This window comes from Nyctereutes procyonoides, unplaced genomic scaffold (genome assembly GCF_905146905.1).
Source record: "Nyctereutes procyonoides isolate TBG_1078 unplaced genomic scaffold, NYPRO_anot_genome, whole genome shotgun sequence".
In the NCBI taxonomy this organism is placed as follows: Eukaryota; Metazoa; Chordata; class Mammalia; order Carnivora; family Canidae; genus Nyctereutes; species Nyctereutes procyonoides.
This window is the reverse complement of record NW_026575126.1, coordinates 8,655,363-8,672,523: the sequence shown is the minus strand read 5'-3', so window position 1 is coordinate 8,672,523 and position 17,161 is coordinate 8,655,363. Positions and strand designations below refer to the sequence as shown.

Sequence of the window (17,161 nt, the reverse complement as noted above, 5' to 3'; positions counted from 1 at the left end):
TTTGTCATACTGCATCAATTGGGGATAACTACGCCTTAAGATTCTGTCTCCTGGAGGGGTTATTTTCTATTTTATAGACTCCAAAATATCTTCTACTAAACCTCAATTAAAAAAATATATAATCTAGCAGCAATTACCATTTAATGAGTACTCATTATATTCCAGATAATGTGCTAGGTTCTATTTAATCTAATAAAATGTTCCTGAAAAAGTAGGTCATGTTAACATCATTTTAATAATGTAGAAAATGATTAAATGTCAGAGGATTTAAGTTAACCTGTCCTAAGTCGCACACAGCTAACCAGTGAAGACCAAAAATTTATGAAGGATCCATTGAAGTTATTACTTAGTCTGAGAGGTCCTGCATATATTAAAATTCTAAATCCCATAGACTCTAACTGTAGTCAAAGTTCAGACAGGTAAGGACATTAGCACGAGCTGATTCAAGAGACACACTTCTCCAACTAATAACATAAGCCGAACTCAACCACAGGGAAGACATATTTAAATACAAAGGAAAGGAATCCCTGGGTGGCACAGCGGTTTGGCGCCTGCCTTTGGCCCAGGGCGCGATCCTGGAGACCCGGGATCGAATCCCACATCGGGCTCCCTGCATGGAGCCTGCTTCTCCCTCTGCCTGTGTCTCTGCCTCTCTCTCTCTCTCTGTGACTGTCGTAAATAAATAAAAATTAAAAAAAAAAATAAATACAAAGGAAAGAGTATGGCATTCCAGGCATAGAAAATAGTTCCCCAAGAGGTGAGATATAAAGGTATTTGTGGATATGGACAGAAGACTAGCTTAAGGCACAAGATTTATGCTAAAAAGATATAAAGTTATATATGTTATTATTATCGTGATTATTATGGAAACTACCACTTATTAAGCTCATTTTTATATTTACTTTTCATTTTATGTAAAAGAAGCTGGTTGATATCTCATTTCATCCTTACACCGACCCTATGAGATAGGCACCAATTCCATTCTGCAAACAGGAGAACTGGAGGTCCACTGATAGCCAGGAACTTGCCTGAGGTCATAATAGCTAGTGTGAGAATCAAGCCCAAGTCTACAAAAGTCTGCTCCCTAGCCCCAAAACAGTGGTTCCCAAATGTTAGAATTTATAATCATTTGGAAAGCTTATTTAAAACACAGGGTCTCTGGAATCATTTTAAACGAGAATTATTCACATGCATGGTCCCCAGAATACTTAAAAAATGCTATCAGAGCCATTTCTAATAACCATAAACCTTCTCTCACATACTAGAAATACCATGCATGCCTCAGTATTTGCTCTACTGAACTGTATAGAATGTTAAGGAAGAGGAAGAAGGAAGTCAAAACAAGGGAAGCCACCCATCCAGCTTGAGGGACAGTCCCTATGAACTGCCATCCCCATTGGAGAAATGACTCGGCTGTTTCTTGGACAGGAGCCTCAAATGACCCAAAAAAGAAGTCCAAGGCATAATGAAGTTTACCTTCATCTGTTGCCTTTTCTGTTTCAGCACTGACCAACAACTTGAAGCCACGGCCTAGATAAATGCAGAGGAGAAAAAGCAAGACTTACGTTTATGACTATATAAACTTTGCATTAGGAGTGGTTTTTATTAGAAATTCATAGATTATGGGTTTAAGATGTTCAAAACATTAACCAGGTTCCTTCTATTGTTTGTGAGTAATAATGAAAAGGTATTTTGTTTTTATAAATTTTAAACTTGAATACAAAGCCACTGAAGGAAAAAGGCTAAGCTCTGGTACCAAGAAACTTGATTAGCTCTAATTTAACTCTCAGAGTTCTTCAATTCTGTTACAATGGGAAAAGAGTGAAAATACGTGGACACAGATAAAAGTATACAACAGTTGTTTTATGTGTAATAATGACGAAGTAATACTTTTTTTCAAGAGTAGTATACTGCTGGAAATAGGTGTGGGTAGAGCTAACAGTTTTATTCCAATAAGGAACTAAGAAATACAGCCTTAATGATAGGGAGTAAAACACCCAAGTAAATCTTACAGAAATCTGGCATGGCTCAACTTTGATCAAGGTCACGTCACCAAATCAGTAACAAAAACGGGAGAACATGCGTGTAACTTTTATAGTTAAACAAAGTTTGAGGGAAAAAATAGATTTACTAAAGATGCTTTAAAATTTAGTATCAGGAATTTCCAAAATAATTGTGAAATAGGCAGCTGCAACTTTTTAAAAAGGCATTCTAATTGCAGCATGAATATGCATTCCACCTACTTCCTTCCAGGTACATACTTCAAGCACAACAAAACAATGTCAAATACAGATCTGAATACAAAAAACAAGAGAAACTGAAAACATTCAAAGTATAGAGTACAGTTTAAAGCTGTTTTATTTTTGCATATGCTTATTTCTTTTATGCCTCTAACTTCTTAATTTTTAAAAAATTTATTTTTAAGTACTCTCTATATTCAACATGGGGCTTGAACGTGGTTGAACGTCTGCCTTTGGCTTAGGGTGTGACCCTGTGGTCGGGGGGATTGGGAGGGATGGGACCAAGTCCCACATGGGGCTCCCCACGGGGAGCCTGCTTCTCCCTCTGCCTTTCTTTGCCTCTCATGAATAAAGAAATAAAATCTTTAAAAAAACAAAAATGAAAACATGGGGTTTGAACTCACAACCTTGATATCAAGAATCACATTCTCTACCAATTGAGCCAGTAAGGGTGCCCTCCTTCCTCATCTAATTTTTCGTAGTATTTGAGAACATGAATCTCCATATTTTCCTTTAAAAAAATACATATTGTCTTTTCACAACTGCTAGATTTCAGGTTAGTCACAGAGCCAGTTCAGTTGCGATTTTTGGTTAGGCCTAAAGTAGTCTGAAGCCCGAGTTTAAGATGGGAAGAAACACTGGGTCCTTCAGGTCAGTGTAGGGACAGACAGACGAGCCAAAGGGGAGTTTCATCTGAAGAAGTTGTGGATCATACATATCGGATCCCAATATCAAAAATTGAGCCCAGTTTCCACACTAGTCATTTTATAGGCAGATATACAAGTAAATCTTATTGATCTTCCCAGCTCTGACCATTTCTCATCAAATCAATATGTTTCATAAAAAGGTAAACCACCACTTACAGTTTCTTTGAAGGAGGAGTTTAGCCAGCGATTATTTACTACATTCTGTATGGATGTCGGTGGGTTTTCTAAATCTTCAAAGGAATCCATTAATATAAAATCCAGAACAACATCATAAAAATTTAGATTTTTCACCTGCATTAAATTATGAGTTAAAACACAAATTATTATTACATAGAGCTGAAATAAAGTCTGAGCCAGGGCTTCATACTCTATAATAGCAGGGTGTTATAGTTGAATCAGATTGTATCTCTAATGAAAAAAGAGGAAGAAACAAATATGAAAACAACTCACCACCAGAAACTATAATTCACCTAACAGCTGTTCCTTCCTAGATCCCATCAGATGAAATTAATCTCTCCTTTACTGCATTCTAGGAGGCCTTTGCTCATGCTTTTATTATGGTATCTGCACTGCTCAATCTGCTGTTACTTAGTCCCTGGGATATGTGCCTATCTTCCCCACTGCACGGGGAGCCTCTTGCTCCTCCATTCATTCATGCATAGTGTTGTACTGCATGCTGTACCAGGTGCTCAGACTTCAACAGCAACCGAATGAGATGCTTAGAATTTAGTGGGAAAAACAGCAACAAAGAATCCCACAAATACACAATTATAAACTGTGATAAACCCAGTAGAGGAAACAATACGTGGTACTATGAGAACTTCTGATGGAGATTCTCATCTAGACTAGATGTCAGAGAGGGCCTTCTTTAGGGAGGGGGCATCCCAGGTACAGGAGGTACCTGTCAAAGTGTTTCAGGTAAGAAGAAACACAGAGGTGTGGAGTTGAAGAAAATCATCTGATGTGAGCCATGGTTCTCTTGAGCAGAGGGCACAGGGCAAAGCAGCTGGAGACAGGACAAAGGGCTAGCTCCATGTCCATGATTTTGGATTTTATCCAGTGTTTTGGAGGAGCAGTGGTAGAGGGTAGATGGATGATCAGATTTGCATTTTTTAAAGGCTGTTGGGGACCCAGCATAGAGATTGGGATGCAGACGAGAAAGGGTGACTGCAAGGAGGCAGGAAGCCAGAGGGAATCTCGGAATGCAAAGACTCCGAGGTAGTCCAGGGAGAAGGAATAGTTACTCAGGCACAATGGCACTGGCAGGATTAGAGAGAAGTTGAAGAAACAAAAAAAAAAAAAACCTGACAAAACTTAGATGTAAATATGATATAGTAGGCAAGGACCAGGAGGGGTAAGGGTGAGTCCTGCACAACTGAATGGATGCCAATCCCTTCAGCAAGTGAGCAAACGCCAGAAAAAGAAAGATCATTTCTCTCTGTTTTCTCTGCCTCAAAAGCTGAAAGCTATTCAGCCCCTTGCAAACTCACTCTTGAAGCTTCTGTTACAACAAAGTGTTCCAGGCTCATCATGTACTTCCCCCTACCCCGGTGCTAAAATCAGCTAGTTTTCCAAGGAGTCCTGGGTTCCTTTTAGTGATGAGTGGTACTTAGAAGCCAAGCTCTGTGTGCTAGGAGTAATTTTTTTTTTTTTGAGGTGTTGCTACTCCCAGACTCTCTTGGTGAACAGAACTAGGAAATATATGTGTGCTTCTAAATACACAAACCTTTATATTTATTTCTACATCTTTACACACACACACACACACACTCTAAACTACAAATTCACAAGGAAAGCTCCAACTCCAATCCTAGCTTTTTATACCTTCCTTCCCAGAGACTGTGAAACCTGGCTCCCATTATTATCAATATATTTATTTGTTTAATCCTGTGTAGTCAATCCCTTGCCCCCCCCCCCCCCAAGCTGTCTGTTGTCCCATTCAAAACCATCACTGCACAGGCCACCACTCACCCTGTTAGGGCCTTCTCATTGATGAAGGGAAAAAGAAGGAAGGAGGGAGGGATGGGGAGAAGGAGGAAAGAAGGGAGAAAGGGCTGGCTTTAAAAAACCAATTGTTTTCAACTACTGCCCCAAAACACAAAGACTGTGGTTGCTGTTGTTTATGATTGCCATAACCACTGCAACATAATTGGTTTTACTGTCATTCAACAAGGACAAGCTATCATATGAACATAAGGAAGAGGAATGAATATTACAAAAAATTGAAACTTACTCCTCTAGCAGCAAGTTCCATTTCAGTACTATCCCAGTGATCAGTCTGCTCTAAAAAATAGATCATTTCATCAAAAACATCTTCAAACTTCTTTGGGTTCTGCAGAAAAAAATACACTTTAATCCTAAACTCAACTTTATAACAAGGCTCAAATCTACAAAATAAATGAGTTAAGTCTTCAAGAATGTGTATTAGATCTTTAATCTGTTAAGTAATTGAATTAAAATATATTTTCAAGGTATGTCATATTCACTTGGTTTAATATTTTGTTGTCCCAACATTTGGCAGAACCCCAAAACGTGGTTACAGAAGATGCTACATGATGCTTTTCATGCAGTTCTATTCCTCTTGGAGGAATTCTAGTTGAAATCACTGGGTTTAATCTATCACAGGAAGGTCAAGAAAGCAATGTAAGACTTAACTGGGAATTGCAAGTAGTTAAGATCACCTTACATTTATTTTGCACTTAAAAATTTTTTTCTTTCCCACTTACTCATTTAATGAACGATCTTAAGAACCCTCTGACACAGTATACCATAAATATAATTTTATTATTCAAATGAGGTAATTGCAGTGCAAAAGGATCAGAAAACCAGGTGTTTAAATGGATCAAGGAAGGCCCGTTTTACTTGATTTTTTTTCTCAACATCTGGACACACTGTACATAAAGGGAAGTGGTTCCTTAGAATCTTAATGACGTTGTGATTGTTCTGCCTCATGCGGTCCCGTGAATAAGAGTAACTTGTATTACTCTTTGCAGATTTCTGAGATCTACACTATTTCCTGGAAGCTCAATGAACATGATTTGAGGGAGGTAAATGAAGAGGTCTTAGAAATAACAATAGTGGTGGTTGTAGTATCATATATCATGATCCTCAAAATGACATTCATAAACTTCACAGTGAACTGGGAATAATATATGAGTAACAACTTGATCAAAATAGTGTAGACTTCATACATAGAAACAAATCCACCCAAGTAGAAATAAGGGCTCTTTATAGAATTTATTTTTAATATGTGAACCTTTCCAACTATCTACAAAAACTTTTTCTTCTAGTAAAAATTCAATGTACTGGAATCTTCAGTTCAACAGAAACAACAACAGTAAACACTTGTCAACAAAACAAGTTTACCTTTCGTGCTTTCACAATTAATGCTGATAAAATTTTCCTTCCACTCTCAGCAAGGAATATCCTGTTGGCTGTTTCCGAAAGTATTACCTGAAAAAATATCCAACCCCAAAGAAGAAGGAAACCTATAATTAATCTGAATGGACATCTGACTCTATAGCACATCTACACATAAACAACCCTAATACAGTCAATACATCATATGTGGCACTATTTCTGCAAGTAGACCACACAGAAAGTTTTAATTTACTAACGTAAAAAGAGCTCTTGAAACCTATAATCAAGAAAGGTTAAAGGGAAATAAATATGAATTTAAACTGTGTTCAATTTAATACTAGAAAATCCAAAATAAATGTTATATAGTCTCCAAAATATAGAAAAATAAAGATAATTTGTTATGTGATCTTATTTCATTTTAGGAAGTCAATGATTTTACAACTGATTCAAATACAAAACAATCTGAGAAACATACTACTTGATAATGGGAGGATGTTTATTTTCAGCAGCCATCTGCACAGATCTGCAGTATCAGAATACCCTGTTTGACAAAGTGTGGTGGAGCTGGGAAGCCATGGCACAGGACAAAGACAAATGAAAGAGCAGGCAGGAAAAATAAACTTAGTAGATCTTATACTTGCCATTAAAAATAAGGATAATAAAGAGCAAAGAGCTGTCCTGTTTATATTCAGCTGGACTCTATAGCATGGGGTAGGGGGCAGGAGAATGAGTGGCTAGGTGAAATCACTTAATGTTAAAAAAAAAAATACCTGAAAAGCCTGCCGAATACAGTGAAGTTTGGCAAGAAAATCACTGTCTCCTAGGCACTCCAACATTTCAGTTCTATGTAATAAACAGGGAAGACAAATGTTAAACTGCATTCAAGATCAAGCCCACTACAAATTTGGATTCAAACAAGCCTTAACCTCAGGACCTTAATATAAAACACATGTCTTTTCAATACTGACAAAACAAGTAAAAAAACATTTTTGAGCCTAAAAAACCTTTCCCCCCATTCTCGTAAACATCCTTAATAAATATTACACAAACATAGCAACAGCACCCTAGTATTTTTCATTAACGAAAGCAAAACTGAAATGGTACCTAAGCACTCTTGAGTAGATTTTCCCTTCTTCAACTAAATGCATGGCTTCTTCATAAAAAGGGCAATGACACAAAGACTCTAGTCTGTAGGTATGCCGTACTTCTCTGTGCTCTGCAAGCTAAGAATGCAGTGGGTTACAACAGGATACACTGATAGAAGAAAAAAATTATAAAAGATAGAAAATAGGATCTTGCTAAAATATCAAAACATTGATCTGATGAAACCATAAAAAGCATTCAGTAAGACTGTACAGCTAGTGAGCTCTAAATTCACTTTATTTCAAAACTCAGTTGTACAAATGACTGAAACTTTTAACAAGCTTTTGAATTTGTTAAGCCCATAGGATACATAGAAAAGTAGTATCCTACAGTTCGGCAATAAGAATAACTGAGGATGAAATATTGAATAAAAGAGAGGAGGATTTAACACCCAAAGAATGCTTAAAAGTTTTAGAATTCACAAGTGTAAATGAAGTAAAACTTTCTACAAAAACACTGCAATCTCAGTTTGGCTATTCTAAGGAATTTTTTCTCAGAGCCAGCTCCAACTAACCTCTGTATAACTGAAAAACAGTCATGCACCTCTGGCCTCCCTAACAACTCTACATATGAAATTCTAGTCTTCTGACAATTAAACAGCAAACATGACAGAGCAGCCAGCTAAGCAAGAAACCTTTGCAGTGATGTTAATTTTTCAGTACCAGGTGATCCATTTAAATAGCATGCTGTAGGGGTTTTTGGTTTTTTTGTTTTGTGAAGATTTTAAAAAATTTTAAAGTAACCTCTACACTTAATGTCAGGCTTGAACTCACAACCCCGAGACCAAGAGTTGCATGTTGTACTGAGCCAGCCAGGTGGCCCTGGATTTGTTTTTGTTTTTGTTTTTTTAAGTATCCAGAGAGAGAAAGAGTGTCCAGACCCACAGGCATGCTAGCACGCAAGTGGGTATGCGGGGGTATTTGGGGACAAGCAAGTAGAATCTGTACTGGGCATAAGCCCGATGCAGGTGAACTCAATCTCACGACTCAGAGATCATGACCTGAGCCGAAATCAAGAGTGGGATGCTGAACCAACTGAGCCACCCAGCTGCCTGGTTTTTTAATAACAGCTTTATTAAGATATGATTCGCATGCTATAAAATTCATCCTTTTAGTGTACAATTCAGGGGTTTTCAGTGGATTCACTGGATTTTGCAATTAGTGCCACCTTTTAGTTCCAGAATATTTTTACCATCCCAACGGGAATCCCCTTACCTTGGTCATCCCTGTTTCCCCTTCCCTCTAGCCCCTGGAAACTAATCTACTCTCAGTCTCTGGAGTTGCCTACTTTGGAAATTCCATGTAAATGAAACCAAACAAAATGTGGCCTTTTGTGTTTGATTTCTTTCACTTAGCAAAATGTTTCCAAGGTTCATCTATGATGTAGCTGTTATCAGTACTTCATTCTTTTTTATGGCTGAATTGTACAGATATACCACTTTCTTTTTTTTATCCACTCCTCAATTGATAGACATTTAGGTCACTTCCACTTTTGGTTATCATGAATAAAGCTGCTTTGAACATTTGTGTAGAAGTTTTTAATGTTTTCAATTCTCCTCAGTACACACCTAAAAGAGGAAGGGTCATATGGCTACTCTATGTTTAACTTATTTTTTACTTATTTTTTTTTTTTTTTGAGAGGGAAGGAGGGAGAACGAGAGAATCTTAAGCAGGATCCACACCCAGTGTGGAGCCCAGTGTGGGACTCAATCTCCCAACCTTGAGATCATGATCTGAGCCAAAATCAAGAGTCAGATGCTTAACCAGTTAAGCCACCCAAGCACCCAACTCTATGTTTAACTTTTTGAGGCACTGCTAAACTGCTTTGCAAAGAGATGACATCATGTTCCACTCCTACTAATGTACAATGATTTAAATTTTTCCACACCTTCACCAATAATTATTACTATACATTTTTAAAAAGATTATTCATTTATTTGAGAGAAAGAGAGGACACGCAGAAGCAGTGGGGAGGGGCAAAGAGAGAGGGAGAAGCAGACTTTCTGCTAAGCAAGAAGCCCATGAGATCCCAGGACTCTGAGATCATGACCTAAGTCAAAGGCAGATGCTTAACCGACTGAGACACCCAAGTGTCCCTATTATTATCTAGTTTTTACATTATAGCCACTTCTGTGGGTGTAAAGTGGTTTAATTTCTCTAATGAAAAACAATATTGAACATCTTTTATCTCCTCATTGGCCTTTATATATCTTCTTTGGAGGAATGTTTATTCAAATCCGTTGCCCATTTTTCAATTGGGTTATTTGTCCATCTACTGTTGAATTGGCACCACTCAGTATATATTCTGGATATGTGTCTTTATAAGACACATGATTTACAAATATTTTTCCCAATCTGCCATTTCTTCACTTTCTTGTTTGTGTCTTGTGAAGCACAAAAGTTTTTACTTTTGATAAATTCCAATTAATGATCCTCCCTCCCTTTTTTTCTGCCTTAACTTTTACTCCCTGCTTATGCAGAACATCAAGGTCAGCCAGAGGTGAGGGGTTAGGGACTTCTAAAGTCTTTCCTGAACATAACTCACAATCCTGCACATGCCTGTGGCCTTCTCGATTACCAGGAATAGGTTGGAAATTTTCAAAGCCCCCTTTTAAAAATCTCATTGCTCAATTTTTCCTTTTAAGTTTATTGGTCAGCCTCTTATTAGCCTTGACTGGTATCACCACCTCAGGGAACTATAATGTTAAACAATTGCCACTTATTGTTTTCAATAAAGGCCATAGGGATTGTACTTTCCTACAGAGCGAGCTCTAAGTCAGATCAAATATAGTTAAGTCTTGAAGATGGCAGGGAGCTGCCATATAGGTCAAAACAGAATTTTGGGAAGATCCAAAGCCATTAAGTGTCTTTTAGTGGTTGCCAGGCCTGGTTTTTGCAGTTACCACGTTTGTGAAATTGTTGTTTTTCAAGACTATGGAAGAGAAGGGGATGGGAACAGATCAAGTTAAAAATCCACAAAGTTCACTGTTCTTGTGGAGATTCATTTTTCTTTAAAAAAAAAAATGCCCCTTAAATTTCTGTAAGTCTTTCATTAATTTTCAGAGTTCTTAAAACTTTGAGTTTGACAATTCTTGCTAGTGTTTTCATTGCTTTGCAAAAGAGATTTTTGGAGATTGTTAATCTATTATTCCAGAAGTATTTCTTCATGCTATAGTTTTGGCACTTCATATGTACCCAGTACTATGCTAAATGCATTAATTTCATACTCTGATTTCATCTTTATAATAACCCATAAAGTAGGTACTGTTATTTTCCACATTTTACAGATAAAGAAACAGAGATTCACATTAGCAGAACTTGTTCCAAGTCCCACAATCAAATGGTAGAATTTAAACACAAGCATTATTCTAGAGCTTATACTCTTAATTACCAAATTATATACTTCTATCAGCCTTATCCAAAAAGCCAAGAGGAAAGAAGTTTAAGCTTCAACAATACTTAAGACAGTATAAATATGGCTATTAGAGATCAGAGGCAAAAAAGAAAAGTAAGCAGAAATGACAATATCTGATATTATATATTCTCCACTTTTAATATTTCCCTTCATATTTTAAGGACGATATATTATGCTAAAGGCAAAGTGCTTCTGAGGTTAAAAAAACTAATAGGATTTAAAATAACTTAGAAATTCTTTATATATTAAATAGTTTAAAGTTTCGTACCACTATCAAAACAATTAAGATTTATGTTCACCTACCAGTAGATAAAAATCCCAAGGAAGAAAATGGGACTCTAATTAAACTTTCTACATAAAATAATTTATACTAATAAGAATGAATAAATCCAACAATAAGAGATTCCAGAATCAAGCCTTGATTTATTGGTCTACCTTGCTTATTGCTGGTTTCACTGAAGTGATCATTTAAACAAATCTCTCTCTTTTTTTTAAAAGACTTAGTTATTGGGCAGCCCGGGTGGCTCAGCGGTTTAGCGTTGCCTTCGGCCCAGGTGTGATTCTGGAGACCCAGGATCGAGTCCCACGTCGGGCTCCCTGCATGGAGCCTGCTTCTCCTTCTGCCTGTGTCTCTGCCTCTCTCTCTCTCCTCTCTGTGTATTCTCATGAATAAATAAAATCTTTAAAAAAAATTTAAAAAATAAAAGATTTACTTACTTAAAAGACTTATTTAGGGGCACCGGAGTGTCTCAGTTGGTTGAGCATGGGTTGTGGGATTAAGCTCTGTGTAGGGGCTCTGCTCTGCGCTCACTGGAGAATCTGCTTCCAGATTCTTTACATACACATACCCCACACCCACATACAGCATGCATGCTTTCTCTCTCTTTTAAGTAAGTAAATAAATCTTTTATTTTTTAATTTTTTTTTTTATGATAGTCACACACAGAGAGAGAGAGGCAGAGACATAGGCAGAGGGAGAAGCAGGCTCCATGCACCGGGAGCCGGACGTGGGATTCGATCCCGGGTCTCCAGGATCGCGCCCTGGGCTAAAGTCAGGCGCTAAACCGCTGCGCCACCCAGGGATCCTTAAAATTTTTTTAAAGATTTCATTTATTCACGAGAATACACAGAGAGGAGACAGAGAGAGAGGCAGAGACACAGGCAGAGGGAGAAGCAGGCTCCATGCAGGGAGCCCAACGTGGGACTCGATCCCGGGTCTCCAGGATCAGGCCCGGGCTGAAGGCAGTGCTAAGCAACCGAGCTATCTGGGCTGCCCTAGGAAGAATTTTTTGACAAAATTACCAAAACCTTTTTTTTTTTTTTAAAGATTTTATTTATTCATTTGACAGATGGAGACACCACAGCAAGGGGAGCTGCAGGCAGAGGGAGAGGGAGAAACAGACTCCCCATTGAGCAGGGAACCCAATAAAGGACTCGATCCCAGGATCCTGAGATCACAATCCTAGCTGAAGGTAGATGCTTACCCAACTGAGCCACCCAGGCGCCCCGTCAAAAACTTTTTAAAGTTTTAGAAAAAGATTAACATTTTACTATAGCTGAGGTGTTATTTCTGAGGCAGAAGTCAATAACACAATTTAATACCAGCATTTGGAAACGTGCAATTTACCATGAAAAAGGGTTTTGGGGTGGTTTTTGTTTTGGTTTTTTGGCTAGCTGAAACTTGAAATGTCCTTTATTTCTAAATTATTCTTCCCTCAAAGGGCACATGTCAAAAACTTATTTTAATATTTTCAAAAGGAAAAGTAGTATTATATTGGTTTATACAAAGCACTATTCTACTTCATTAGTTATCTCCTATGATTCACAAAAACCATAAAAATGGCCATGTAAGAAATCAAGTAAGTCAATAACAACAGCAGCAACAATAAACAGAGACAAAATAGACAAAACCCATAAATGAAGTAACATGAAAACAATGTTTTATTAGCTTCAGATTTCTAACATCTTAAAATTCTTTTTCTCTTGTTCTCCATGAGGTGCAACAGGGACTCGGTTGGGCCTTATCTTCCTTGGCAAGCAATGTCTTTGCTGAATGTGAAGTAATATTTTTAAGAGCATTAATATTTTTCAAGGCTCTGAACAACCATGAAAGAAATGTCCAAAGTCCCAAAACTATAAGTTGGGTCATGAAATAGGCTAAGTTCCATTTTAATATGGACTATTTTTTATATGTTTACATTTTCCTTTCAAACCAACCATCTAAAATTACAAATAGGACTTACAGCTAAAGAAGGCAGGCTGACTATATCCCCTTATCTCCCTAAAAGAAAAGAAATTAAAAAGAAAATAAACCCACAATAATCATCCTCCAAAATGGCCCTCAATGACTTTCTCTTTCTGGTACTTATGCCTCATTCCACACTAAATAGGGCCAACCTGTGTAATCAACAGCAAAGTACAGAAATGATGAGTGTGAATTCTAAGGCTAGATCATAAAAGTCACTGCTTTCATCTCATTCTCCTTTTGATCACTTCCTCTGGGGGAGCCAGGTCCCATGCTGTGATGACACTTACGCAGTCTTATAGAAAAGTCTATGTGGTAAGTAACCTAGGTCTTCTGACAAAAGGTAATGGTTGGCTACACCAACATGCTGTAAGTAAACTATCCTGGGAAGAGATTCTCCAGCTCCAGTCAAATCTCCATATGTTTGGGATGCCTGGGTGGCTCAGTGGTTGAGGGTCTGCCTTCAGCTCAGGACGTGATCCTGGAGTTCCAGGATCAAGTCCCACACCCGGCTGCCTGCATGGAGTCTGCTTCTCCCTCTCCTATGTCTCTGCCTCTGTGTGTGTCTCTCATGAATAAATAAATCTTTTTAAAAAAATCTTCATATGACTATAGCCCCAGCCAATGTTCTTGACCACAACTTCACAAAAGACCTCAAGCCAGACCACCCGGATAAGTCACTTCCAAATTCCTAAGCCTCAAAAATGATGATGTAATAAATGTTAATTGTTCTTTTTCAATGGGAAAATAATTTTGTTTGGTGGAGTGGGCAGGTGTCCAGTCTCAAAATTCTGGAACTGCTTCCTGGTGCCAGTGGCTTTACTGACTTTGAGCACATTAAAGCATGACATCTTGTTCAAGGGCCAACATATGCCCATTGTGACTACATCACTGATCTCAATGTCTCCAAAGCCGGAAGACAGGTGCACAGACATATTCCTATGGCACTTCTCAAAGCAGCTGTATTCTGGGTACAGTAAAAGTAGTCTTGGCAGGTAACAATTGTCCCCTGCATCTTCATCATCTTGGTCACCACAACAAACAGGATCTGCTCCTTTTACCAATAAAGGGGCATTTCTTATCAATATAGATGCCTTCAGTGGCCTCCCTGGCCATCTTGAAGCCCAGACCAACATTCTTAAAATTATTGTATTAAGGGAGCTTCTCCTTACTGATTTCTCCAAGCAGGACTCTTTTATTTTGAAAGATTGTTTAGCTGCTTTTGGTAGGCTTGCTTAGTCCAAAACACACTCCCTTATCTAATATATGCAGGTTCAGAATTAAATACCAAAACAAAAGATTCCCTGGATTAGCCCTTAGGACTCAATTCTCACTTCGAAAAAACCATCCCATAAAACCTGAATTTTAAGAAAAATAATTTCCAAAACACTTGAACCTTCATTAGATCCCAAGTGTGGAACACCCAGGGTTTAGAAGGCTCCGACTACTAGATTAATGCAAAGATATGCACCCTCTGCCCAACATATTCCCTGGGAAATTAAGGACATCTAGAATTAACCACCAAATTGAGGCACATGCCCCTGAGGCCTGGAGGCGTCCTCATAGCTTCAGCCCTAGTCCTAAGTCCACACATGGAGTTTTATTGTTGTCAATAAATTCCAAGTAATTATTACACAGGAACAGATAACTAATATAATAGTGATAGCAATACTAACAGCAAAGAAAAGACAAATTTCCAAAAACTGGAAAGCAAATGGAAATGTGTGGATAGATGAAAATGATGAGGAACCCATAGTCCAGAATATAACAAGGGATATAGTCAAAGGAGAGACATTTGCTAAGCAGAGCCTCAAAGAGCACCAGGCTTGGAGTAGGCAGGTATGTGACAAGAGTGAGAAGAGGGATTAAAAATGGGAGCTTACTTTTTCCTCTTCCAGGGACGGCGTCAGTAGGCGTTTAGAATGGTTCAGCGTTTGACATACCATCGTAGGCTGTCCTACAATACAGCCTCTAACAAAACTAGGCTGTCCCGAACCCCTGGCAATAGAATCGTTTACCTTTATACCAAGAAGGTTGGGAAAGCGCCAAAGTCTGCATGTGGCGTGTGCCCTGGCCAACTTCGAGGAGTTCGTGCTATGGGACCTAAAGTCCTTATGAGATTGTCTAAAATGAAAAAACACGTCAGCAGGGCCTATGGTAGTTCCATGTGTGCTAAGTGTGTTCGTGACAGGATCAAGCGTGCTTTCCTTATTGAGGAGCAGAAAATCGTTGTGAAAGTGTTGAAGGCACAAGCACAGAGTCAGAAAGCTAAATAAAAAAATGAGGATTTTTTTGAGTAATAAAAATCAAAAAGCTTGATCTGTTAAAAAAAAGGGGGGGGGGCTTAAATGAAAGTCTGTGTCCAAACAACTATCGTAGTCCCACATGCTCTTTCCCTTTCATCCTTGACGAGGAGAACAGCTTGTAGTAACATTTCCCTTTAAAAATTATCTGAAGATGCCTGGGTAGCTCAGTCAGTTTAGTGACAGACTCTTAATTTCAGCTCAGGTCATGACCATGACTGGTGGGATCAAGCCCCATGCTGGACTTTGTGCTGGGCATGGAGCCTGCTTGGGATTCTCTCTCTCCCTCTTCCTCTCCCCCGCCCCTCCACTTGCAAACTCTCTCTCTCAAAAAAGAAGAAAAGTGGGATCCCTGGGTGGCGCAGCGGTTTGGCGCCTGCCTTTGGCCCAGGGCGCGATCCTGGAGACCCCGGATCGAATCCCACGTCGGGCTCCCGGTGCATGGAGCCTGCTTCTCCCTCTGCCTGTGTCTCTGCCTCTCTCTCTCTGTGTGACTATCATAAATAAATAAACATTTAAAAAAAAAAAAAGAAGAAAAGTATCAGATCTGTCTGGGGAAAGTAAGTCAGCTAGGGTGAGAAATGGGCTTCCCTTTTCATTCTGTACGGACCTCCGTACCCTGCATCTTCATCATCTTACAAAATCTTTAAGAAAAAAAAAAAAGACAAATATTATAAAACACTGCAAACCCACACAATCAACCTATCAATCCAGTCACCAATTAAGCTTTCAAATTTGAGAAGAAAACCATCAGTATAAGAATGAAAGCCCAAGATAGACAAAATTGACCCCAGAAGAAGACAATTCAAGAAACAGAAATATTAAATGGCAGACATAGCTCTCCCTTTTCAGATTATGATTATTCTAAATAGGGATGCCTCGGTGGCTCAGTGGTTGAGCATCTGCTTCCAGCTCAGGTAGTGATCCCTTGGTTCCAAGATTGAGTCCCACATCAGACTCCCTGCATGGAGCCTGCTTCTCCCTCTCTGCCTCTGTCTCTACCTCTCTCTCTCTGTGTCTCTCATGAATGAATAAATAAAATCCTTAAAAAAATGATTATTCTAAATATTTATCCTTGTCATTTTGTATATTATAGTTAGTGTATTATCTTGGGTTGATACAAGTGCTGTCAAATCAGAGAGGTGGGTATTAAAAAGCTTTCCAACAGGTACATGGGTGTCTCAGCTGGTTGAGTGCTGGACTCTTGGTTTCCGATTGGGTCAGGATCTCAGGGTCATGGGATCAACCCCTGCATCTGGCTCCAAGCTCAGTGAGGAGTCTGCTTGAGATTCTCTCTCTCTCCCTCTGCCCCTCCACCACCCCATGCTCTTGTGCTTGTTCACTCTCTCTCTTAAACAAGATTTTTAAAAAGATTTTATTTATTTATTTATGAGAGACACACACAGAAAGAGAGAGAGGCAGAGACACAGGCAGAGGGAAAAGCAGGCTCCATGCATGGAGCCCGATGTGAGACTCAATCCTGGGACCAAGGGATCACACCCTGGGCCAAAGGCAGACGCTCAGCCACTGAGCTACCCAGGCATCCCAAATTTTTTTTTAAATTTTTATTTATTTATGATAGTCACAGAGAGAGAGAGAGAGAGAGAGAGAGAGAGGCAGAGGGAGAAGCAGGCTCCATGCACCGGGAGCCCGATATGGGATTCGATCCCAGGTCTCCAGGATCGTGCCCTGGGCCAAAGGCAGGCGCCAAACCGCTGCGCCACCCAGGGATCCCCCCAAATTTTTTCT

General features: G+C 38.9%; 2 protein-coding genes across 5 annotated transcripts in view; one reads left to right on the top strand and one right to left on the bottom strand.

The window, feature by feature from the left end:
* Window positions 1-17,161, bottom strand: part of MIGA1 (mitoguardin 1) — an 89,221-nt gene that overhangs the window by 7,221 nt on the left and 64,839 nt on the right. For 3 of the 4 annotated variants that reach the window (XM_055340787.1, XM_055340790.1, XM_055340789.1), the window contains exons 9-14: window positions 7,412-7,530; window positions 7,078-7,150; window positions 6,314-6,400; window positions 5,181-5,279; window positions 3,104-3,238; window positions 1,477-1,530 (exon numbers count right to left, since the gene is read on the bottom strand). In XM_055340787.1, coding sequence (XP_055196762.1) covers window positions 1,477-1,530; window positions 3,104-3,238; window positions 5,181-5,279; window positions 6,314-6,400; window positions 7,078-7,150; window positions 7,412-7,530 — 567 coding nt within the window. The remainder of the gene's footprint in view (window positions 1-1,476; window positions 1,531-3,103; window positions 3,239-5,180; window positions 5,280-6,313; window positions 6,401-7,077; window positions 7,151-7,411; window positions 7,531-17,161) is intronic. The other variant, XM_055340788.1, reaches the window with a different exon arrangement.
* Window positions 15,031-15,428, top strand: LOC129519947 (60S ribosomal protein L34-like). Its single transcript, XM_055340791.1, has one exon. The coding sequence runs from the start codon at window positions 15,032-15,034 to the stop codon at window positions 15,383-15,385; it is 354 nt and encodes a 117-aa protein (XP_055196766.1). The 5' UTR covers window position 15,031; the 3' UTR covers window positions 15,386-15,428.

Coding starts and splice junctions, on each gene's coding strand:
- LOC129519947 (XM_055340791.1), top strand. CDS start 15,032: ATGGTTCAGCGTTTGACATACCATCGTAGGCTGTCCTACAATACAGCC.